Source organism: Eumetopias jubatus, unplaced genomic scaffold (genome assembly GCF_037043125.1).
Source record: "Eumetopias jubatus isolate StellerSeaLion01/CBP00866 unplaced genomic scaffold, mEumJub1_p1.0 scaffold_8, whole genome shotgun sequence".
Classification (NCBI taxonomy): Eukaryota; Metazoa; Chordata; class Mammalia; order Carnivora; family Otariidae; genus Eumetopias; species Eumetopias jubatus.
Genome location: NW_028274814.1, coordinates 90,887,143 through 90,912,411, shown reverse-complemented (window position 1 = coordinate 90,912,411; position 25,269 = coordinate 90,887,143). Strand labels below are relative to the sequence as shown.

Sequence of the window (25,269 nt, the reverse complement as noted above, 5' to 3'; positions counted from 1 at the left end):
ACCGAGTCTCTTTTCAGCTCAGAAAGGAAGAGAGGAAGAACAAAGGAAAAAGAGGAAGAAAAATAAAGAAATTCAACCCCAACTACCTAATTGAAGTAGAGTTCGGAAAAATACACGTTTTAAGTTTTTATTATTCCCAGACTTAAACAGTTTGCTCCTCAAATTTCTAAGAGTTGCTTCTTTGGGGAGGAAATGTCAAAATTACAACAGTACTCTGCATGCCACTCAGTTCACCCAGGTGGATTTGGTAGCACTGGACCCAGTAAGGTAGCCGGCTTTCATTGGTGGTTTCCTAATATGCTGGGGAGAAGTATGCATGTGGCTTTGTATCCAATCCAGAGGACCCCCTAGGTGTCTTCTGGACTTTGAATGCTATACCTCATGTGGAGGTTTCTGTGATGAGCTTGATGGACAATTTCCTTCTCTGATCCCTATGGAGCTTAACAGTCTGTAAAGTCACTTAATTAGCATGATTCTGTTACTTCTGATATGCAGTGTTTTCTAAGCTCTAGGTTTTTCAAGTGTCCTTTAAAAGAAACACGAATAAAATTCTTATTCAAGGTCTCCTGAGACAGCAAGGCCAGTCACAGAATCGCCTTTTTTTCTAAACTGGATGCTAAAATGACACTGGATATGTTAAGATTCATGATACTTGGTTAAAAGGCCTAAAGTAATTCTATGGAGGTTATGAATTATTAATGACAGTATGAAAGACCAGCTTCTGCACAGAGTTGAGTTATAACCCAAGTGCATTTAATGATGAAAATACATTAGAAACCAATAAGATATTTTACAAAAGCAAAACAGTGCTGTTCTGATGGATGAAAAACTGAATGGATACATAAAATTATGGATTAAAACTGGGGAAGGAAAGAGCATTGGAAGTAGGAGGGTATTTTTTTGGTTTTGTTTTATTTTTTAATATTCTAACAGCTGCCAAGATATATCCCACTAGGTATTATTAGTCTAAATCGCCACAGTAAGCTAACTTCTTTGGGCAAAAGGGTTGCAAATAGTTTCAAAAATAAAGATGAAATTCAGGTTTTGAGGATTGTGACAAATACTTCGACTTGTTCCAAAGGCTGAGAGGCTGGCTGAAATATACTTGGTGGTTACAGAGTCATGTATAAATGGATCACAGCTATTCAGGAAGATAACTTTTTGTTTATTTGTTTGCATAAACTCTTAAGACGTAAGAAGTCCTATTGGGTAGAAGGTGGGTCCTAGATGGGAGTGAAGATAATGGAGCTCCAATGGAAACAAGTCCCACCTACGTGTTTCTGAGCAGTAACAGCCAATGGCATTTGCAGGGCAGCCCCAGCAGTGGCTGGAGGGCAGCCCCGAGCTTCTATGTGACTGCAGAATTAAACAGTTTTCATGAGAATGGAGAGGGAAGGAAGTCTTCCGCAGAAGTATTCCACTTTAACTTCATCATTCCTGCCTCCATCAGAAAGGCTTCCATGATCTTTTGCCCTGGGTTCCATCTCTGGCTTTTCATTAATAAGCTTTGGCTTTGACCATTCCAGAGTCATGGACGTTGGGTAAAGACTTGGCCTACCCCTTGTTTTGAGTCTTTCTACAATAGTGCAACCTGAGCAAACAACTGCAAAAACAGCTTTCACATAACCCTGGGTAGGCTTTCCAAGGACCAGAAAAAGTTAAGTTCACAGCTTTTGCTGCAAACGAAGAAAGTTGATTTCTTCTGAATAAATTATCTTTGTCCTTTACTATTTTCCTCTCTAGCTACTATTCAGTGCTTCACCTCAGAAACCACAAACTTGTTTTGTGAGGGATGGGCATCTCATGGGACTGGACTGGATGTTTAAAATTCTACAGGCATCTTTTACACACACATGCTCTCATGTCTGGGTTCCTGAGAGTCCATAAAGAGCTGACAATTTAATTCTTGCTGCTGCTTTAATAACCACGGCCAAACATTTAGCAAAACTTGTTTTAAGTTTCTTTTGTGCAACAAAAAGGCCAAAATGTAAACTGAAATGGATACAAAGTAGGAAACAGGAGGAGAATGGAGGTCGCACATGCCTGCGCCGACGAGTAGGACCAATAATCATTTGTGGCCTAATGCAGCTCCCACTCCCATGGGCAATCATTTCTTTCAGAGAAGTTGCCACCAGACGCATTTTTCCCCAGGCCAAATCTCTATAACTATGCTGAATCAAATCACAGAGGAGGAGAGAGAAGAAATAAAGTAAGCCCAAACAAACAGGCTGGTAAATGCTATGGAGAAGATAGAAAAATAGGGAGTGCTGGGGGAAAGGGTGTTGTTCTTTTTTACAGGGCAGCTGAGTGCAACATGAATGAAAAGAAGGACTCTATCTGGCAAAGCTCTGGAAGAGTGTTCTAGACGAAAAGTAGAAAGGCCCAAGGCAAGGGTCTGGGGAACGGAAAGGCCAACGTAGCCGAAGCATGGTAACTAGGAGGAAGCTGAAGAAGATGACACTGAGTGGCAGGTGGGCGCCAGTTCACATGGGTCTTGGTGAAGAGTTTAAATTTTATTCTAAAGACAATGGGGGGCCTTTGGAGAGTTTTAAATAGGGATCGGCAGGTCTAGTTTATCTTTTTTAATAACACTGGCTGCTTGGGAAGAGAATGGATTACTGATTAGAAGGTCTTAGAAGCTGGGTGCCATCTCAGAAAGCTAAGTGCAGGCAGGAGATGAAGAGCTTTGTCTAGGAGACAGTGCAAGCAGCAAGAAACAGCAGGTTTGGGATATTTAGGGGACACAGATGACAGGATTGTCTGATGCATTTATATGTGGGAAATGCAAGAACTGGGTTTTCAGTTTGCACAAATGGGTGGAAAGGTGTGCCACTTACTGAGGTGCAAAAAATGGTTAAGAAAAAGTTGTTATGTGTGTGAAGAATGAGGACGATGATAGGGGCAAATGGGTATAAAAAGTTGAGTGTATGACATGTTCAAGATACCTATCAGACATCCAAGTAGAGATGTCCAGTAGGCAATTGGACATACAAATCTGAAGTCCTGGACATCGATCAAGGCTGCTGATAAAAATCTAGGAGCCATCATGTGGTATTCAAGGCAAGGGACCAGGAGGTAGAAAGCCAAGGAACATGCCGTAGGTGACTTTCAACATTCAGAAGTCTGGCCAAGATGGAGCACTGAGCACTGGAGACCGAGAGCAGCCTATGCTGGATGTGGAAAACAGGTGGGTGCAGTTTCTTTTAACAAAAGCCCATGGCATCTCCACTGGAAGGAACTTTTAAAGCCATCTACTTCAGTCATCCAACTCATTTCAGTTTTTAAATACGCCTTCATTCACAAAGGGATAAAAACATAAATCAGTTTACATGATAACTACACTACCCTAAGCCATTTACCATGATCTCTTATCATCTTCCTAATAAAGGTTCAGGCCTAATGGGGACTGCAGTATTACAATTTGGCAGGTTTTCATGGATAAATCTAAATACCATTATGTATGGGGCTAAGTCTAATTAAGAAAAATCTGAACTCTGAGTAAGTTGCTTTTTAATTAAACACATGTCTCTAGAGACAAAAGGATAAGGCTAAAAGCTTTAGGACAGCTGATTACTTAGACATGATAGAGTAAACACGGCATGGAGTATATGATGTAATCTAATTTCAATTTCATTCTGTATAAATGGCTAATAAAATACATGACAGATACCTTTACCAAGAAAATGAGCTGCAGTAGGGGATTATTCTGTTGCCGTATGCTACAAAAGTTACAAAGATTATCCTTCAAACTCCAAAGTGACCTGCAAACTTTTACAGGGAGTGACTGGAAACCGTGAAACTCTACTAAAAGGATAACAAATACTTTATTATCACTGGGCAGATGCCCTGGGACAAAGCACCAATGGAATTCTGCTGTTGAGGACTTTGTTTCTCTGAATGCCTTTTGAGGGTGGGCAGGTGTGGAACTGGACTGAAAGAGGCTACATTACCAGTTGTTTGAAGAATTCCAGATATACAGAATGCTGAATTTGATTGGATTATGGGAAATAAGACTTGTACTGTCCTCTTAGCAAATTATAATCATTTGAAAATTTCAGCATTCAATTACAAATATTTGTTGCCTGCATGATTTTTCTTCTGGGTTGTAAAGCTAATGCATCCTAATTCTAAACAGAATCAGTTACAGCCTTTTTTGCACTTATTGTTGGAGATATTAATGATTACAAATGTGAAACCTCTGATTTATAAAACTACAATCTATTTTCCTTTATAATTATGCCTTTATTCTCCCAAACGAAGTAAATTTCCTTTGGCCAATATTTGCAATATATTTCTTATTAATTTGTACTTATTCTTTTTTTAAAAGATTTATTATTTGAGAGAAAGAGAGAGTGCACGAGCATGTGAGTGAGGGGAGGGGAAGAGGGAGAGAGAATTTTAAGCAAACTCCCCGCTGAGCTTGGAGCCGACTTGGGGCTTGATCCCACAACCCTAAGACCATGACCAAGCTGAAATCAAGAGACCGACATTCAACCGACTGAGCCACCCAGGTGCCCCAAATTCGTATTTCTTCAAGTGACATAATAAACATCATTTTGTTGTGATATTAACTCTGTGTCCCACTTCCCACCTGACTTCAAACTAAGAGACTGTTACTCTACAAACTAAAATTTACCTTGGACCTTCTTCTACCTTATTAATTTGTATTCTAAAAAAGCATTTTGCTGACTGAGGTAAATTATAGCTCAGTTTTGAGTTACAAATTAGTGTATTTCCGATTTCATAGGATCTAAACTCAAGAAGTTTCAGAATACCCATACTTTGTTGCAAGGGGCAAAAACTTAACAATATCATGGGGTAATCAAAGTCACATCACCCCAAACTAGTGATCAGTTTTAGCGTCACTATTGGTGGGTTAAGACACAGCAACATCACCTATGGTGTAATCTGTTGCAAAGTGCTTAATTTGAACTCATCAAGCCTTTATATAATGTTCACTTTGTAGGAAATATAGGAAACAGAGAAACAGGCTAACTGACACCACAAAGAATAGAGACAAATTCAGAAGCTGAGATGTTCTGAAGAACAACTGTTCATGTCTCCTCAACAAGGGATTTTGTTAGATTTAAGGAAAAAAAAAAGGACTAAAGGAACACATCACCCAGATGCAACGTGTGATCCTCAATTTGGTCTAGTCTAGACACACTAGCTGTGAAATGTTTTTTTGGGGGGTCATAAAAAGGAATATGGTCTGGCTATTAGAGGAGTTAACAATGTTCTGAAATGGAAAGATGGGGGTCAATGATTGAAAAAAGTAGTTAAAAAGCTGTATAATATGATTTCATACTCTTCTGGTATAAAAATGTATATATACGTGGACACAAAAAAAGTCTACATGTTAACAGTGATGATCTGGGGTGGTAAGAAGGTGATCATGTTATTTTTGCTTATAATTTTTTTCTAATTTCTACAATGTACATGTACTAATTCTGTAATAATAAAAGACTAGTTTTAAAACACAAATTCTAGGGGCCTGGGTGGTTCAGTCAGTTAAATGTCTGCCTTCAGCTCAGGTCATGATCTCAGGGTCCTGGGATCAAGCCCCACGTTGGGCTCCCTGCTCAGTAGGAGTTGGCTTCTTCCTCTCCCTCTGCCCCTCCCCCCCTACTCATGCTCATGCCTTCTCACTCTCTCAAATAAAATCTTTTAAAAAATAAATAATAAAATACAAATTCTATGGAAAATTTGTATGACTGTTTTTTTATACCAATAGATCCATTCATCATGGTCTAGCATAGGAAATTTATAAGAAAAGAGATAGATTAATGACATGAGTAGAAACCAAGGGAAACTGGAGATGTATATAAAGAAGGTCTCAATTTGAGTTCTTATTTATATTGCTTTGATTCAGTCAAGACACATTTAGTATCTTCCATGTCACTTCACATATAAAACGTTAAGCATTAAAAATGTTGGCTTGACTTTTTCTCATTAGAGAAATAACAACTCTTCCAATAATTATTACATAGCTCACTATAAAAGTGATTTTGCTAAATAAGCTCACAAAGCATAAAGGATTCTAGATGCCTTTGCATAATAATCAGTCTTTCTTTTTCACAAGGAAGGGTCAAGCCTAATGGTTTTTAGGATCACCACTATATATGCAAATTACATTCCTACAAAATAAGCAGCCATTTTAGAAGGTACACATTCACACTCTGACTGCCTTCAAAGTGAGTCAATGAATGCATAATTTTCACTAAGAGAGGATTCAGTATCAGTTGACTATGACAACAAACCCATTTCTTGTAAAATTCATAGTGAAGTTGTATTATCTGAGAATTACTTCCATTTTAAATGTAAGGCTGATCTTTTAAAAGTCCTTTCTTAAAATTGAAAATTACTTGATATATTTAACCGCTACTTATTTACATCAGAGTTAATTAGATTTGGAGGTTAAAAAGTCTGAGTATGAAGCCTACCACTTACTAGCTGTGTGACCTTCGACAAGCTATCCAGCCTACATAAACCTCCGTTCTTTGCTCTATAAAGTGCAGAAAATAGTATTTACCTCACAGGGTTTGTGACGATTTCATGAGATTACGCTTGGACACCTGCCTGTCACACAGTAAGAGCTCAATAAATATCTATGACAATGAAGATGACTCTCCTGAAGTGCTAAGCCTGTCCTATGGGTGCCATTAGTATTGGGGATGCTATACTGTCCTTTCCACAACAGGCATCTCAGTCTTAACACACGTGACAGAACCACTGCTCCCTGCCCTTCGACCCATATCTCCCCATGGCCCCCACCTCTGTAAAAGGCACCACTGTTAACCTAGTTACTCAGGACCTGAGCTGAGGAGTCTGTTTATCCCTCTTTTCATCTACTATATCAAATTCCTATTCAGTATATTTTGAATCCAACCAACCACTTCCCACAAGTCTCTTGCTGCCACGCCAGTCCAAATCAACACCATCTCTAGCCTGGACAATTGCAAAAGACTCTAGATATAGCTCGCTGTTTTCACTCTCATCACCTCCCTTGGTCTGTTTTCCACCCAGATGCCAGAGTGAGTCTCTAAAATGTAAACACATGATGTCACTTCCTTGAGTAATCCTTGAGTAAAATCCTTTAGTGGCTTTCCACCACACTTAGGACACAAAAGACCCTAAGTAATTTGGCTTCTGCCTACTTTCTCTTCCAGAACCTTCCTCCTTGCTTACTCTGCTCTGGCCATACTGGCCTCCTGCTTTGCTACTTTTTGAGCATCTTGAGCTTGCCAAACACGCCACAGCCTCTATACCCTGAGCCTTGCCAGTCCTGTATGCGGGATTCCTTCCCCATCTAGGCATGTGGCTCTCCAGCTCACTTTTCTGCTCAAATAGCAGAACCAAAGGCAGCTTTTCCTGAATGCCATCAAAGGAAGCACACCAATAGTGGTTTTATTTTTATTTAGAGCATTATCACTACTATATAATGTGTGTGTGTATATGTAAATATGTCTATGAGCTGATGCCTCAACTAGTACACAAACTCCTTGAAGACAGGAACTTTGTTTGGTTCATTGCTGGATCCCCATCGTCAAAATTAGTGCTTGGTACCTTGCAGGTGGTAAAAAAAAAACAAAAAAACAAAAACTTTTCAATACATGGAGACTTTTCCTCGTGTTAAACTGGCTCGGGTCTAGCCAAGTAATCCAAAAATAAGCCCTAAACCAAAAAATAAGCAAGTGGAGTAGTTACAGAGAATTAGTTCTATATTCCATACATTTCGCAGAATCCCTACAAATATAAGTTTGAAAACGGGGTCATAAAAATTGTTCATTTTTATTCAAAAAACTGAGCAGTCTAGCAGGAAAAATTCCTTTCATTCATCAGAGTACTAAAAGAAAATTAATTACTTGATTAAAATACTGATAAGAAAGGAAGAGAAAAAAGTTTTCCTGGGTTTTATTTATTAAAGGGTTCTGTATAAAGAAATTATGATAGTATGAGATAAAAACAGTTTTTAGACTCAAAAAAGGGGCACATCAGAGTGTTAATAAACCAAAAAATAATTTCCTTACTTAACAGTTCTTTTACAAAAGTCCCAAACTGTGGCTCTAATATAGCTAAATTCATGAGACATTCACCACAAAAATAAAGTTGCTTTAACCTACTGTATATCTAAATTATGATACTATGAGCCACAGGAAAAAAAAACTGATCTTAAAACTTTTTAATTCAATCAATACAAAGCAGCACATGAGTAAATTTCCAGCAGATAACTCTCTGAACCTCTATCACTTCTCTGTGCTTTTCTAAAAACACAATGCTTTTTTTCTTTTATTTGCAGAGATGGACATTTTTGGACTGGGATTTCTGTTTCACCTGTGTGGTCTCCTACAGTGCTGGAGGTTTTCTGAATGAAAGAATGATCAGAGGGTTAAAAAAAGCTGGGGAGTAACAGCAGTAATCACTCATGGATTTGATAGCGCACATATATACTTGGAGAGGTTTTTTTTTTTTTTTGAAGATTTTTATTTATTTGAGCGAGAGCGAGAGAGCGAAAGTGTGCACACACGTGCGTGCAGAAGGGGGGGTAAGGGGGTGGGGGAAGGGGCAGAGGGAGAAGCAGGCTCCCTGTTGAGCAGGAACCCTGACACAGGGCTCCATCCCAGGACCCTGAGATCATGACCTAGAACCAAAGGCAGACGCTTAATCGACTGAGCCCCCCAGGTGCCCCTATACTTGGAGAATTCTAAATGAGCCCAAATACTGCCTTTGATAGCATATCCTCAGAGAGAAAGTACAGCGTTAGATAAATTTATAAACGTGGTTTAAGTCCACTCTACTCTGCTTACAGTATTTACCACAACTAGGAACAAAGCTATCATGTCTGCAGTCATTTAGTTAACATCTGTCTTTTCCACTTTGCATTCCTAAAGGTTAAGATCGGTATATGCTTGGGGGTGGGGGGATGGGTGAAACAGATGGATTAAGGAGGGCACTTGTGATAAGCAGTTGGTGATGTATAGAACTATTGAATCACTATATTTTACTCCTGAAACTCATATAACACTGTTATGTTAACTAACTGGCGTTAAAATACAAACTTAAAAAAAAAAAAAAAAAGAACTGTATATGCTTCTCACAGCCTGAGCACCTGACAACGGTTAAGACCCAAGAAACGTATTTTAAAGCAATGAATGTAGTTACGGCTGTGCAGCTGCATAATTTAAAAATGATGGGGTCCCCTTCCTAGCTGAGTTTCCCAGGCACTCATAGCTTCACAGAACCTAATAATTTGCTTTTCATTCGTTTTAGGATACACTTTTTCACATGCATCTTATCATCGATAGTGTGTTAGTATCATGTATAGTTTAATTGGCAACAGTTTCTCCTGAGTATTACATAAAATAACATTGGTTTGAGAAATGATGTTGTTTTCGAATCAATGAAATATAGTTATTGCTAATTACATCTTAATATGGAAAATATAGGGGCACCTGGCTGGCTCAGTTGGAAAAGTGAGTGACTCTTGATCTTGGGGTCATTAGTTTGAGCCCCACATTGGGTGCAGAGATCATTAGAAAAAATAAGTTAGGGGCGCCTGGGTGGCTCAGTTGGTTAAGCATCCGCCTTCGGCTCAGGTCATGATTCCAGGGTCTTGGAATCGAGCCCCACATGGGGCTCCCTGCTCAGCCGGGAGCCTGCTTCTCTCTCTGCTCCTCTCCCCAGCTCGTGCTCTCGCTCTCTGGGTCTGTCTGAAATCAATAAATAAGATCTTTAACAAACCAACAAAAAAAAACCCCAAAAAAGTTAAAAAAATTTAAAAATATATGGAAAATATAAAAATTTCAAGTACTTACGTCAATTAAATCTGAAAGATCATGAATATAATACTTGAAAACTGAGGCATTGGTTGCTTCAAGGGTTAGGAGATATTCATTCCGTGCCTTAATCGATTTTAGCTTATTTTCTGAATACTTTGCTTGTCTCTGGAAATGAAGATGGTCCAGGTATCGAGAAAGACAACAAAGTCATTTAGTCAGAGAAACATACATGACTTTCTACTAATTCAAACAATGGATTCTACATATGCCAATGACCTTAGAAGTTCTCTGAGAAAAGTACATTATGAATCTGAGTTAAGTAACTAAAAGTACCCAGCAATGTATTTGGGCTTCAGGCCCAACTGCAAGGAAACCTCTTTGTGAATATTCAAGTTCTCCACGCTGTGTATTGAGTACTTGGCATTCAACACTAAATGATGTCCAGCTGTTAGTCCATGATTTTTATGTTTCTTAAACGTTTTTCATTCCCGTGGGAGGAAATGCATGTCATTTCACAATAATTTACAACGTGCGTCTATCAGTTAGTCCATCAGTGTTCTTAGTATTGTCACCTGAAGTGAGGACAGAAAGGCTCTGTGATGTTTTTTACTTACTTTTTCTTTCATTTTTTCAATTTTCTTTACAGAGCTTCGCCGCTGATGTCTCTCTTCCAGTCTGATATGGAAGACCGGATCACCAGACCTTCCGATTTGCTTTTCTTCTTGTTTCTCAGCCTCTTTCAGCTTGCTCTCTGCACTGATGCTCTCTGCATGATACATATGGTATGTTTTCATCACCTGTGAAAATGTGACCCAAATTGTTACAAGATGCCTGTCTGTAGTGAATGGAAGCCCTTATGTGAGGAATATGTTAAAAATATCACCTTCCAACTGGCAGGGGGAGAGCCAGATTGTTAGTCAAATAGATGAATTATGGACTATTGCTTCTATGTAAAGCAAAGAGAAATATGCAAATTCACTTGCCAGGAAGAGGCACTTAGGGGACACGCTTTGATGAAAAAATGATTTAGAGTCTTATGCATGCTTTCAGTGCACTTGAAGAGTTCCCTTAAGCTTAGAAGTGTTCTCTAAAATCTCTGCATTATTAATCTGCAGAATAAACCACTACTCATGGATAAATTTTACCCCAGTTTTGGAATTCTAAAAAACTCCAAATTAGTACAGCTCTTACTAAAGAATTGTTTTTTTTGCATAAAATCTACTGATCAAAATACAAGATGTAAATATTAAGGTTCATACATAGTTTCAGTTTAAAAAATTGTTTTTCTGAGCACAAAGTAATATTTTATGTTCAATGTAGAAAACACGACACAAAAAAGAACATAAAAAGCAAGCAGAGATAACAACTGTTAAGATTTTTGGTACAGCCATTTGGTCTTTTTCCTATGAAAACACACACACACACACACACACACACACACTCTCTCTCTCTCTCTCTCTCTCTCTCTCTTCATTTGAAAATGACACATATTTCTCCTTTTAAAAAATTTGTACCATACTATATGAACAATCTCTAATCTCCTCTCACCTTTTTTCACTTAATATATCAGAACACTTTTCTGTATCACTAAATATTCTTCTAAAATATAATTTTAAGGGCTGAATAATATTTATATGACTGGGACATAGCTTGACTAATTTCCTATTGTTGAACATTTTAGGATATTTCAATGTTTTGCTTTATAAATGAACCTGTGCTAAAACCCTTGATATACATCCTATCTTATTTCTTCTCTTAGAAATGCTACAATAAGATGCATTTTAATACATTTAGGAATATATAGAAAATAAAATTTTGTAATGTATCCTTTCCATGTATGCTGTAAACTTACATAAAGAATTCTCAATTTAAAAATTTTAAAAATTAAAAAATTTTAAATCCTTAAATATTTTGGTTATATTATTGTCACAGAAATATTTATGCACAAAATTATCACATTTCCTATGGCACATTTTTAAAAATTTTATTTTATTTTTATTATTTTTTTAATTAAAAAATTAAAAAAATTTTATGGTACATTTTCAGAAGGAGAACTGCAGAGGTAAACAATCTGCACAAAGCCTTTCGAGGTTTTTGACACATACTGCCAATTTAACACTCTGCTATTTTGAAAAAAACTTGATCTATAGAGTTATTTCCCAAAGCATTTAGAAAACATGGATGATATTTCAATAAACATTTTTTCAAATAATAAGTATATTTACTCTTATAATATCTACCATATCTGCATATAATCCCTGTACTCGTAGATAGAGTAACAGTCACAGATTTTAGAAGATTTTACCTGAAAATCAGTTTTCCAATATAATTTCTTTTCTTTTTTTTTAGATTTTATTTATTTATTTGACAGAGAGAGACACAGCAAGAGAGGGAACACAAGCAGGGGGAGTGGGAGAGGGTGCAGCAGGCTTCCCCACGAGCAGAGAGCCCAATGCGGGGCTCGATCCCAGGACCCCGGGACCATGACCCGAGCCGAAGGCAGAGGCTTAACCCACTGAGCCACCCAGGTGCCCCTCTAATATTTCAATCTGCTTTTATAAGGAGAGTTCAGACATCTGGGCCATTTCTAAATCTTGTTTATTTTAAGCACAATTATACTGCTTAAAAGAGACAACACAGGTAGGCTATGACTCCAATTCAAGAGACATATTAAGGAACAATCCAGAACTTAGCATCCAAACATCAGTGGTGGCACTTTCCCATAAATTATGTTAAACCCTCATCCACATAAAATGGATTTTATTTCATTTATAACTAATCCATAAATTATTCAGAGCCAATTTTATAACTGAAATGTAGTTGTTTAGAAGAGATTTAATGTAACATTTTGAAGTAAGGAACTTGATTTTTTTTATTTCAAAAGATGAGTTTTAAAATAGTTTGGGAACTGGAAGCATCACTGGAATGTATTTATTTAGGTTGAAGCATATGAAATTGCTGTTTTGGTAGGTTACAGAAAAGGTAGAGAGTCAGCACGTTCTTAAGAATGGTTCAACTTAATACACATTCTCAAGGTGACTATTTGAAGTGTAAAACATGGGGTCAATGAAGAGATTTTACTTATTTTCATAAAATCTGATGATGTCTTTCCTTCAAAATGTAAGCTAGCAAATCACATTAAAGGCATTGCTGAACAAGAACAAGGTAAGGGCGAAACTGCAAAGTCGTGGCAGCTTTTCCTGAGCTGTGTGTAATTGCAAAGTTACCTGCTTTTGGTAATTATCAAACCTGTCCAGGAGAAGTTTGGTTGGCTACCGCAGTTCAAAAGAAAAATAAAATAGCATTAAGCAGCAGCTGGGCAGCTGGGGAATGAAAAGGGAGTCACCCTACAGCTGGGCAAACAGTGAGGTCAATGAATCTACTACACACCTTCCATTTCTAGGCTTGGCTCTGTTTGTACACCCTGCCTGAAGCAAACCCACATACCATTTGGGTCCTGGTTCCAGTTACATCTTTAAAAAGAGGGTGGGAAAAAACTCAACAATAACTCTCTCTCTCTCTCAGCTGTCTATATTCTTCTTGCTAATAGCCAAAGGAAGAAACGAGAACATGTGACTCCCATCACAGAGAGATGAAAAGGCATCCCAGACAGCCCTGGGTATCTGAGAATTCTTTTCTTTTAAATACACCCTGAAGAAAAGACTTGAACTCTTGCTTTATTTAGATGCTGAGGACCTGTGTAAGCAAGTAATCTGCACAAACTCAGCCTTATGAACTAAGGATACTGAGCTGGCTGCCAACATGGGTTTCTTATAAACTAGTCTAGATTAAAAGGAAAACATTCTTGACCTAACACTAGCAAGAAAAGGGTGTAAATATCCCATCATAACGTGGTTCAGAATGATAGCTGAGGATTTTCTACCCAGTTCAATGGTAATTTCCAGAAGGAAATTTCTTTGTTCAGTTTTCCACTACTAAAATGTTAACAAGGACAATGAATGAATTTTAAAAGTTGAGGAGAAAAACACTAAAAGCTTTTTGAGAACTCTAATTGCAGATAATGAATGCAAGAACAAACTACATTATTTAAAACGTAAGCTGCTGACAGAAGTTAAATGTGTTTTGTATTTAAAATAACAGTTTTCTCTTTTTCAAAGAAGTAGAAGAAAGCTTTTATTTTTTTAAAGGTGAATTTTGAATACATACTGCAAAGAAAATAATCGCTTCTCCATCAGCTTAATGCAAACACAAGCATTTGCATACCAAATGACATGATAGGCATATATCCATTTAAATGTACTCCAATAGCATATTTTCCTATTTGAATTCTTCTCTACTAAAACCTCATGCATAATTCTCCATTGAACACACTCAATTTATCTTTCCTACTCCATCTTTTCTTAACTGCAGAAGAATATAGTGAAATAGATTTCTTTGCAATTGTGAAATCCTATGCAAAAACTTTTGCACAGAAGCTGTTAATATTTTTTTCCTTACTGACAGACCCATGTAGTATATCTGACACTACTCTTGTACTTTAAATCAAAATAAATATCTATAGTAAATTTGAATATTTAGTGTCATGAAACCATTATGTATCTGAAAACTGTCCACATATTTGAAGATCAGTGTATTAAGCCTCTACATTTTACTTATGTTTTTTTAATGATTTATTTATTTTTTTTATTACTTTTATTTTATTATGTTAGTCACCAACATTTTACTTTCTGACTACTGGCACAGAAGTTGAAGGCATGATTTTAAGAATGGGTCTACCAGTTACCAGGTGTGGGGAATTTATTTTACACTTCTGCTCACCTTACAAGGTCATTGTGGACATTCAATTGTGCATCCCTAGGTGTGTGTGCATGTAACAAACTTTACTGAGTACTTACAATATGTGTGTGTGTGTGTGTGTGTGTATAATGTATACCATCAATATATATGTGTAATATGTATATATTTAGCTAAAGAAGCATTGTATAATGTTTACTATGTGCCAGACACCATTCTAAGCATTTTACCAATAATAGCTTATTTAGTCCTTCTAAAAAAACTCATGGGGTACGTACCTTTATTCTTCCTATTATACGGATGTGACAAGAAGGGCCTTGAGAGGTGAACTAACTTGCCCAAGGTCACATAGCTGGTAACTGGCAGAACAATGGTTGAAACCCAGGCAGTATGGTTCCAGATTGGGTGTTTTAGACTGCTGCGCTATAACCTTTGGGACTCTAAAGCACTATACAAATGGAAGGCCTCTTTACCTGGGGGATATAGCTACTCTTGGTTATATTTAGGCATAGAGGGAAAGAGGGCTGACAGATACTTATTCACTCACCATTTGCTTGGTATTTACCATCCATAAGGCAATGATGGGTATAAAAATAGGGACTTGGTTTCCTACTTCTAAGAGCTTAAATTTTGGGAGATTAAAAAATGGGCCTTGGAGAGTCTGATGGACACAGATGAAGGGAGAGGACATTCAAGTTGGAGGAATAGTACCAGCAAAGGTATAAGGAATAGGGGGAACACACAGGTACGGTGGGCACGCACAGACAATGACTTCGAGAAGGGGCTCCAGGGAAGGGCTTGAACAGTGGATGGTTGGGTAACTGGGCTGGAGGATAAGACTGCAGAAGTTGTCATGGGCCAGATCAGGAGAGCCTTGAAACCTCAACCAGAAAGTTTTAAAAAATATATTCTATAGGGGTTCATAAATCCACAGAGGTGTAAACGGTATGGTCAAAGCAGTATCTTAGCAGCAATTTGATGAAGATATGCAGGAGGGTTTGGGGTGTGAAGTAACCTCAGTTAGCATAAAACAGGAGGGAAGGGAAAGAAAGAGAATCCAGGATAACAGTCACAGGGCATTTTCCCTGTTCTTACTCTGTCTGACCTTTTCTTAGACTTGACACGTCTCCTTCCACCATGGAGTTCAGCACCCTCCCGGTCTGGTCTTAACACTGGCTCAGATAGCACTTTGTGCACTACTCTAAGTCAATCACTTGATGCTTCCTCCTCAAAAGTGTGTTTTCCGGCCTCTGTGGCCTTCTCCCAAGCCAAGCCCACTGCCTGCGACGTCCTCCCCGGGCACCTTGTCCTAACATTTTGACTCATCCTTCAAGGCAAGGTCAGTGTTCCCTGGCTCCCCAACCAGAGCTACTGTGTTCTTCCAACTGCCAAGATCTTCTCGTTGACAGTACTCCGGACTCTCTGCATGTGTCATAGATACCTGTGTAGCATCCAGTATCATGGATTGTCCTTAAATTCAGCTGGGGCACCAGCAGGGTCTTGCGTACCCTTTGGATTTTTTTTTTTTTTAAGATTTTATTTATTTATTTGACAGAGGGATAGAGAGAGAGCACAAGTAGGCAGAGGGGCAGGCAGAGGGAGAGGGAGAAGCAGGCTCTCCACTGAGCAGGGAGCTGGACATGGGGCTCGATCCCAGGACCCCAGGATCATGACCTGAGCTGAAGGCAAACGCTTAACCGACTGAGCCACCCAGGCGCCCCTACCCTTTGGATTCTCGATACTGCCTTTAGACAGTGGGAGTAAAATAGGCATTTGGTGAGAAACAAATGAAGGGCAGGAGGACATTTACAGGCATCTTGTCCATTCATATCGTCATTTAACCAATATTTACTAAATACCTAGTATGTGCCTGGCATTATTCTTCTCCCTCCCCAGCATCCAAAATAGCATTGCCAATAAAATACCTGGGATTGGACTAATGAGATGATAAATAGCTCTAAATCACTGTGAGATACAGTTAGCATTGGGGTTCATGGCCCCTGAAAAAAGAAAGGTGTGGAGGCTGGGCTGAGAGGAAATGAAAAGCAGTATGTTAGTGACAATATTTCCTAACCTGCTGGTTTACTAACTCCATCAATCACTAAAAGCTCTTCTGAGAAACTACATTTTTGGGGTTTCCTTAATTGTCAGCATCCTAAGATAAAGATCTCTTTTCTACAGTCAATACATGACAAGGCTCGAATTATAACTGAGTTTCTGCAAGTGCCAGACTAACACCACCACCAAATTAGGGCCACAGCCTTGAATGCCCATTCCTGTTGTTTCCCAACAAGTTCTTGGGTTCCCCAGGAAAGCAGGACCCCCGGGCCACCCTATGCTGAGCCCCAGGGCTGTGTTGCAAGGAACCTGGCCCCTCAAGGGGCTGCACAGCCTCAGTCCAGGTTATGGACTCTGCTTGGCCATGCTGTGTCTCCGAGGGCTTATTATTATTATTTTTAAAGATTTTATTTATTTATTTGAGAGACAGAGAGAGCACAAGCAGCGGGGGAGTGGCAGAGGGAGAAGTAGGCTCCTCACCAAGCAGGCAGCCTGATGCAGGGCTCAATCCCAGCACTTGGATCATGACCTGAGCTGAAGGCAGACCCTTAACTGACTGAGCCACCCAGGTGCCCTTCCAAAGGCTTATTTTGGACAGGGGCAGCAGGCAGGAAGTATCTGTCAGAGAACACTCATTACTGCATGCCAGGATCCTTTCACCTGCAACCTCGAGCCTTCTTGCTCTGTAGGATACTAAGCCAACCCTGGTGATGAATAGTCTCCGGAGCCAGGCAGAACCGGATTTGAGTTCCTGTGCTACCACTTACTAGCCAGCAAACTTCTTAACTTTTCTGGGCCCTAGTTCCTTTGAGGTAAAATGGGGATTAAATGAGAGAATGCATAGAAGCACATAACAGAATGGATAGTTTTGATTCTTGACAGTTCCTAAAGTCTGATGTAGAAATAAGTGTGTGGGCTCTCGAGCCAGATTACCTGGCTTCATATTATGCTCTAAGCTAAGAGCTATAGGTCACTGTTGTTTATTCTCATTTGTGGCATTAGGGCTGGAAAAGTTGCTGATCCCTGAGGTACTGAGTGGTCTGTAGGACAGACATGATGATGAACTCTCATAAATCCATCTCCTCTTCCTAGGCTGGTATGGCTTTCCACAGGTCAATGAAAGCAGAATTTACAAAATTCCATTACATATGCGAAATAACATAGGGATAACCCAACTTTGAGAGAGTATACTGGTGGTTAGAGCTTAGACTCACGGAATGGACTGCTTGGGTTCAAATCCTACTTCTGCACTTACTGGGTAATCTTGGGCAAGCCATTTCACCTTTCTGTGCCTCGGTTTCCTCACTGTAAAACCAGCATAACATTCTTACTCATGGCATGCATAGGGTAGTTAGAAGGATTAAAGATGTCCACACGTGTAAAGAGCACAAAAAGCCTGACATATAAGTGTACAGTAAATATCAGTTACTGAGGGCGCCTGGGTGGCTCAGTCGTTAAGCATCTGCCTTTGGCTCAGGTCATGATCCCAGGGTCCTGGGATCAAGTCCCACATCGGGCTCCCTGCTCGGCGGGAAGCCTGCTTCTCCCTCTCCCACTCCCCCTGCTTGTGTTCCTGCTCTCGCTGTGTCTCTCTGTCAAATAAATAAATAAAATCTTTAAAAAAAAATATCAGTTACTGATATTTGAAAAAAATGATCATAAAACATTTTTTAAAAATTTATTTTTGAGAGAGAGAGAAAGAGAGAGCTTGTGAGTGTGGGGGGTGGGGGAGGGACAGAGGGAGTGGCAGAGAGAGAATCTCAAGCAGACTCAACACTGAGCAGAGCCTGACTCGGGGCTCAATCCCAGGACCCTGAGATCATGACCTGAGCCGAAACCAAGAGTTGGATGCTTAACTGGACACTTAGCTGACTCAGCCATCCAGGCACCCCTATCACAACACATTTTATTTTATTTTAAGATTTTATTTATTTATTTGACAGAGAGCGAGAGAGCACAAGCAGAGGGAACAGTAGAGGGAGAGGGAGAACCAGGCTCCCCACCAAGCAGGGAGCCTGATGTGGGGCTCGATCCCAGGACCCTGGGATCATGACCTGAGCCAAAGGCAGACGCTTAACCATCTGAGGCAGCCAGGCGCCCCAAGATTATCATTTCTGATAGACGTAAAGGGAAGGAAATTGGTGATATTTCCATTTATGCCATTTATGTATACGTTAAGAATTTTAGCAAAGCTCTTTAGAATGAGCATATAGATCAAGATGAACAACTAAATAGCATGAGATGCTGTCTTTACAGCTAGTTTATCAAGGAAAACTTGAGGTATGCTCTGGCTCCACTGAAATGAAATCAGTACAACAGTCTGAATTTATCATCAAATTACATTTATAATTCAAACAAATGCTTTGAACAAAAGGCATTGTCTGAGACTCTGGACCTCGCTGCCTAGGGCCTGCCAACCAACCAAAAGACAGGGCAACAGAAACACAGAGAATAAACACAAGGGAAAATAGAGAAGACATATATGCAATGGGAGGAAATATGGCTAAAGAAAAGAAAAAAAATAATTATATTACGTTTAGTGTAATGTTAAAGATTTTGTTTCAGGAGTAATTATAAAGGGCACTATTTCAATGGAAAGAGCTTAGGTCTATGAAATCCAATAAACCTGGATTTTGATCCTTGCTTTGCTGGCTGTAACCTCAGTCTTTCCGACCCTCAGTATGAGTCTTATCTATTAGAGATGACAATATGAGGTCTCCCTACGCCAAAATTAGGGGGACAACCAAACTGTGCCTCTCAAAACACCTTGAAAAGTACGGAATGGAGGAAAAAGTACAAACTAGAGGCCAAATTGGAAGAAAAAACTGATCGTGTAACTAGAAGTCTTCTTTCTAAGAGGATTTTAATACTATCCTGCTAAAAGGAGACTAGTGGATGAAGCTCAGAGGAAATAATACAGGATGGCATTTAGCAGTCTAAAGGAAAATAGAATCCATGCCATTGTTAATGTTTTTGTTTTCTTTTGTAAATTGACTGTTTCCGTCTCCAGTTTCAAGAGCCTGTGTTAGGGGAAGGAGCATTCGAGTCTCAGATATCCCAGGGTGAGCCCTCAATCCACCATGCCCCACCCATTTGACCTGGGGGCAAGACTACTCATCTCTGCTAGCCCGCTTTCTCACCTATAAGGGGGGAGGGGTGGTTGGACCACATGATCCCCCAGGCCTTCTCCAACTCTAAAATTCTGTGAGTCCATGATTTCAGATACTAATCTTACAACAACTAAATACCGTAAGAATTTATGACTTGAGTGTGTGTGTGTGTGTGTGTAAAATACTTTTCAGTGGCTAAAGGGATTGATTTTTTTCAGTGTCAGGGCAAACGGCAGATAAATTTTAATCGAAAGGAAAAGCCAGTGTAACAACAAATTATACTAATTATCTCCTGCTTTTGTTGACTTGAGGCAGCAAGTAGTACACCATGCTACGCTGAGAATGTAGGATTCCTCCTACAATCCTCCATGGGCTCTGAGGCCATAACTCATCTGCTCTGTTGCACAGAAAGTATCTAGAAATGAACAATGCCTGGATAGTCTAACACACCGTTATATTGATGAACCTTATTCCAGGATATCTATCACTCTAGTGACTTTAATTAGCTCCCAAGCTGATTAGTGATCAATCATCAAGTGCTCATCAAGGAGGAAAACCCAAGAACTCTTTGGTGGGTGCAGGGGTGATACATAGATTTGCCACATGCTTTTATTTTTTATTGTAATATTTAAGTTAAAACAGGGCATTAGTCATCTTTTTCAAAATGCTAAATTTAACAACTTTAAAGTGGCAAATTACAATTAATTTTACAAGATTTTGCTACTTTAATAAAAATTTTTAATAAAAAATGACTAATTTATACTAAAGATAAATTATTTTATGCCTTATTAAAAAGAAAATGTTTCTATCTGTAACAAGAGTGACCCGTACTTATTAATCTTAATCTGTCCTAGCTCTATTTGCAACAGTCACTACAGGCAGTTTCTAATTTAAATCTTCGAGTCATAGTTAGGGGTTATTGGTTTTGTCTATGAACTCTTGATGAACATTCATATTCAGCAAACATTTCTTGAGCCCCCTACTATGTACCACAAATAGGCCTTGTCCTACTTGATTCCATTACATTCTATTACTAGAAATCCAGTAACATTTTATTCTTTATTGATTGATAGCAGTTCATTAGTGCCTAAGAGTAATTTTTCATGAGAGCAATTAATGTGGTATAATATCTTTCTGCTTCACAATTTTTTTAAAGATTTTTATTTATTTATTTGAGAGAGAATGAGAGAGCAAGCACACGAGAGGGGGGAGGGTCAGAGGGAGAAGGAGACTCCCCGCCAAGCAGGGAGCCCAAAGCGGGACTCGATCCTAGGACTCCAGGTGCCCTATCAGAGATTTTTAACATGAAATAAATGTCACTGTCACCAAAAATTCTGATTTTGTTAAGGATATTTTCCTTGTCTCTCAAGTACTTCATGTGGTGGAAAGGGCAGAAGATTTTTTACAAAGTCCAATGTACTACTCCCTTTATTTTTACATCAATGATTTGCTAATGCTCTGGCAATATTCAAGCACGTGGAGTTCCCTGCACAGGCAATGTGGTTTGACACATCTGTGCTTTCCCTCATGTACTAATTGCTTTTTGGAACACCCTTCCCACCCTTCCTTTATCACTAAAATCAGGTGTCATGGGCTCTAGGAGTCTCCCAGGTGACTCTGGGCTTTGCACAGAGCTGTAGAGACCTGTCTCTTTACCTAGTCCAGCATCTAACACCAAAAATGGAAATATCTCACTAGTCTAGTTCACTGGCTGTGTGCTTGTCATCGAGGCATTTCCAGGACCTATGTATTTGTTGAAAGGCCCCTCCCAGGCACTGGGTGTGTATTACTTGGATGCAGTAGAGATGATCCTGTAACAACTCTACAGCAGAGGCAACAATGCTTTTAGTGCTTTCCATTTAACTGACTTAGAGACAGGGAACAGACTCTGAAATTTGGGACAAATGCTGATTAACTGCATTCCATAAATCCTAGGACATTACAGATCACAGGCCTCCTCCACATACTTGCTGGGCAACCATCCTCCGAAGACGGAGAGCAGGGTCTTAAAAGACAGCCCGTTTCATTTCTCACCAGCTCTAATAGTTAAACTCAGGCGCCAGCTACCTGGGATCAAATCTATGTTTTGCCTTTTAGAATGTTTCCTCACCTCTAATTGGGAATAAGAATAGTACCTGTTAGACTGTTGCGGAGATAAAATGAATGAATACATGTCAAGCACTTGCAGGGGTAACAGACACACAGTGAATGCTTAATGGATGCTATTATAATAAATGAAACACCCTTCTTTCACATCCTTTAAGCCCACAATGGCCTCAGCCCCACTGAGGCTGACTGGTTTATTTTCACACCTGAGAGGCTGAGAGCAGAGAGATGGTCTTTGTTTTATGCATCAAAGGAACAGAGGGGCAAAGAGACTTAATCCTTGCCCGACAAGTCAAGAGAGAAAAATCAGTGATAGAGAAGGTCATTCAGAAAGCCCTTGTTTCAAAAGGGGTTTTCAGCCAGTCTTCAGAGGCACTGAAATACAAGTTTAATCTACTGAAAAAAATACTCAAGAGCTGTCACCTGGAATACTTATTAACCAGGGCGACCCTGAACACAGTGGCAGAGTGACAATGGGAGAGGTTAAAGTAGTCGGCAATGTTGAGGGAGAAAGTATATGTAAAATGAAAAGCCAAAGAATTTACTAGAATTTCAAAGTCTCCTGCAATATTAAATATTTAATTATTTTCAGGAAAATGTTTCACATGCCTCCAACATTGAAAGAGGACGTTAGCTGCCTCCCTTTTGACCACAAACTCGCTAGCGAGGTTCTTCCTGGCTAGCCTCTTGGCTCAGGTGGAAGACCTAAGGGCAAAGCATTCCCTGACGGGAAGCAAAACTACCCCTTCAAGGATAAGGGCTGCCTTGAACCAGCAAGACCCCACCTGTTGACTGACTCCAAGGCAGTGATGGATTTGACCTTCACTGCCCACCTGCACACGTACCCACCCACCTTTGCCCCAAATTCTCCTGGTAGAAACCTGGAAGTATTTTTGGCACTTTGGAGCCAGTCTTTGAGACGCTAGTTACCGTCTTCCTGGTACTGGCCTCACTGAAATAAATTCCTTTCCTGTTTCACCACCATTCATTTCCTCTGCCTTTGGATTGTGTCAGCGGCAAGTGGCTGAACCGGGTCTGTTTGGGACCCCCGGAGCCAGGGGCTCTTGCACCCCTGCGGGCCGGCTACAGCATTCCGTGCATACGTTAGACATTTAAGTTAAAAGGTTCAGTACAGGAAATATTTATTTATTTATTTATTTATTTATTTATTTTTAAAGTGAAAAAAATTTTTTTGAAGATTTTACTTATTTATTTGAGAGACAGAGAAAGATAGTGAGAGAGGGAACACAAGCAGGGGGAGCGGGAGAGGGAGAAGCAAACTCCCCACGGAGCAGGGAGTTCGATGCGGGGCTCAATCCCAGGGCCCTGGGATCGTGACCTGAGCCGAAGGCAGACGCTTAACCACTGAGCCACCCCGGCGCCCTAGTACAGGAAATATTTAAACTGATGACACAAGACACTTGGAATCATAAAATGAAAGCCCTATAATGCTTAGAATTGCAGTATCAACTACAATGGGGAAAACTGGTATTAGAATCCTTTTCTTTCAGTGAAAAATGGTTTGGAATTTGAAACATATCCTGTGCCTCAAATCTAATTCATCTCATTCCATTTATTTAAAAAAATAAAAGGGTGAGGGGAACAGAGAAGGAAGGCGAGAGGCCTTAATCTGTGCAAAGAAGCTTTCTGAGCTTTCAAAGGCTTTTGACAAGATGTCTAACCATTTTTTTTAAAGATTTTATTTCTTTATTTGGCAGCGAGAGAGCACAAGCAGGGCGAGTGGCAGGCAGAGGGAGAAGCAGACTCCACAATGAGCGGGAAATCCGATGTGGGGCTCGATCCTAGAACCACCCACCCCCACCCCCAACCCCCACCCCACATACACATACCATGACGGGAACCAAAGGCAGACGCTTAACTGACAGAGCCACACAGGCGCCCTAGATGTCTAACCATTTTTTGCTGCCCTATTTTCACGACAATTTCATTTTGGTACTCGAAATCCTTCAACTCCTGACTTGTCCTTTCTCTCTAGATATGGGTCCAGAAGGAAATTCTATGAATATGCCTCAAGTTCTTCCAAATTATATGCACTGGCTCACATTGCTCCTTTTGCCTCCAAAACCTTCCCCGTCCCCTCTCCCTCTCTCCTATTACTGAAATCCTGTCCATTTTTACCTTTTCCTCTCAGAACTTTTCTCAGTCCTCAATGTGTCTCAAATTCTCTTTGGATCTCCAAACCCTCCGCCTGAACCTCTGTTGGTACATAATGTTGGTACATAATAACCTCAGGTTATAATTGCCAGTAAAAAAAGATTACAGTGTGTGCCTGGTCTGAGACTTCCTAGCTGTGTAACCTTCAGCAATATATCAACCTCTCTGTGCTTCACCTACCCATGAGGCTGTTGGGGGAATTTAAAAAGCTAATTAATGTAAAGTGCTTAGAATGGTACCTGACAAAAGTTAGCTGTTATTATGTTCTGGCTGAGCTTTAATCTCGATTGGGAAGCCTGACTGGGAACTCTCACTTGAAGCAGCCCCCATAGGAAACTATTTACTAATCTGAATCAAAATAAAACCTGGGTTTCAGTTCCAACCTGGGACTTCAGTTAATCACTTAATCTGAGTCTCTGTAATATTCTCCTTAAATGAGGAGGTTAATTTGATTATTTCTAAAGGCCCATTCAGTGCTTAAAATTCTACAGTCTACAATTCTAGAATCAGCCTACAGTAGGATGAAATTCAGATAATCATGTGAGTCAGAAAATCATGTATTAAGATATGCTGAAATGGATACAAGTGATTTACATCTTGATTTCTGCCACATGATTTGTACATTTTTACTGGTGAACATTTCTGGTGCACTTGGAGACAATAAATCCAAGCAAAATGCCCCTAATTTATTCTATGTATATGTATGTTGTCTCTATACCTTTGGGCTTGATAAGCAATGATAAACAAAGCTAAATACTTTACCCAATAAAAACAAAACATTCTGATTAAGTATAAAGCACTAAAACACTGTAATTAGTTAAAAGTCATAATAATACTGTATTTTAAAATGTAATAGGATAAAATACTCTTTGAGAAGAATTCTTGGTATGACACATTCTTTAGAAATTTTTTGTTTGTCCTGAACTATACTTTCTAACATTTTCTTTTTCATTTCTAAGCCAAATAATTTTTTTTCCAGTTCATATTGCTCACTTCTTTTAGAAGATAGTCTTATTTGTAGTTCATAAGCACCAACCATAACTAAATCTCAAATCTCAGAGAGAAAATGAAAATTCCAAGCAGGCACTTGGGATCATTTGGCTTCATTAATTAGCAGGGTGCCCTAAAATGCATCTGTGTATGAAGTTCTTATCAAACAGCTGTCCTCAGAGATTCACCCAATGGAAAAAATTTTATTAATCCCAAACATTTTGGGAGGAAAATGAAGCCAGACTAAATTAGTTAACTTAATCTCCAAAGTCAGTCTGTGTCAACCCCAAGACTAG

At 39.4% G+C, this 25,269-nt stretch overlaps 1 protein-coding gene across 1 annotated transcript in view; it reads right to left on the bottom strand.

The window, feature by feature from the left end:
- Positions 1 to 25,269, bottom strand: part of SRGAP1 (SLIT-ROBO Rho GTPase activating protein 1) — a 263,998-nt gene that overhangs the window by 74,589 nt on the left and 164,140 nt on the right. Inside the window, exons 5-6 of the mRNA XM_028110990.2 lie at positions 10,394 to 10,576; positions 9,816 to 9,944 (exon numbers count right to left, since the gene is read on the bottom strand). Of these exons, the coding sequence (XP_027966791.1) occupies positions 9,816 to 9,944; positions 10,394 to 10,576 (312 nt within the window). The remainder of the gene's footprint in view (positions 1 to 9,815; positions 9,945 to 10,393; positions 10,577 to 25,269) is intronic.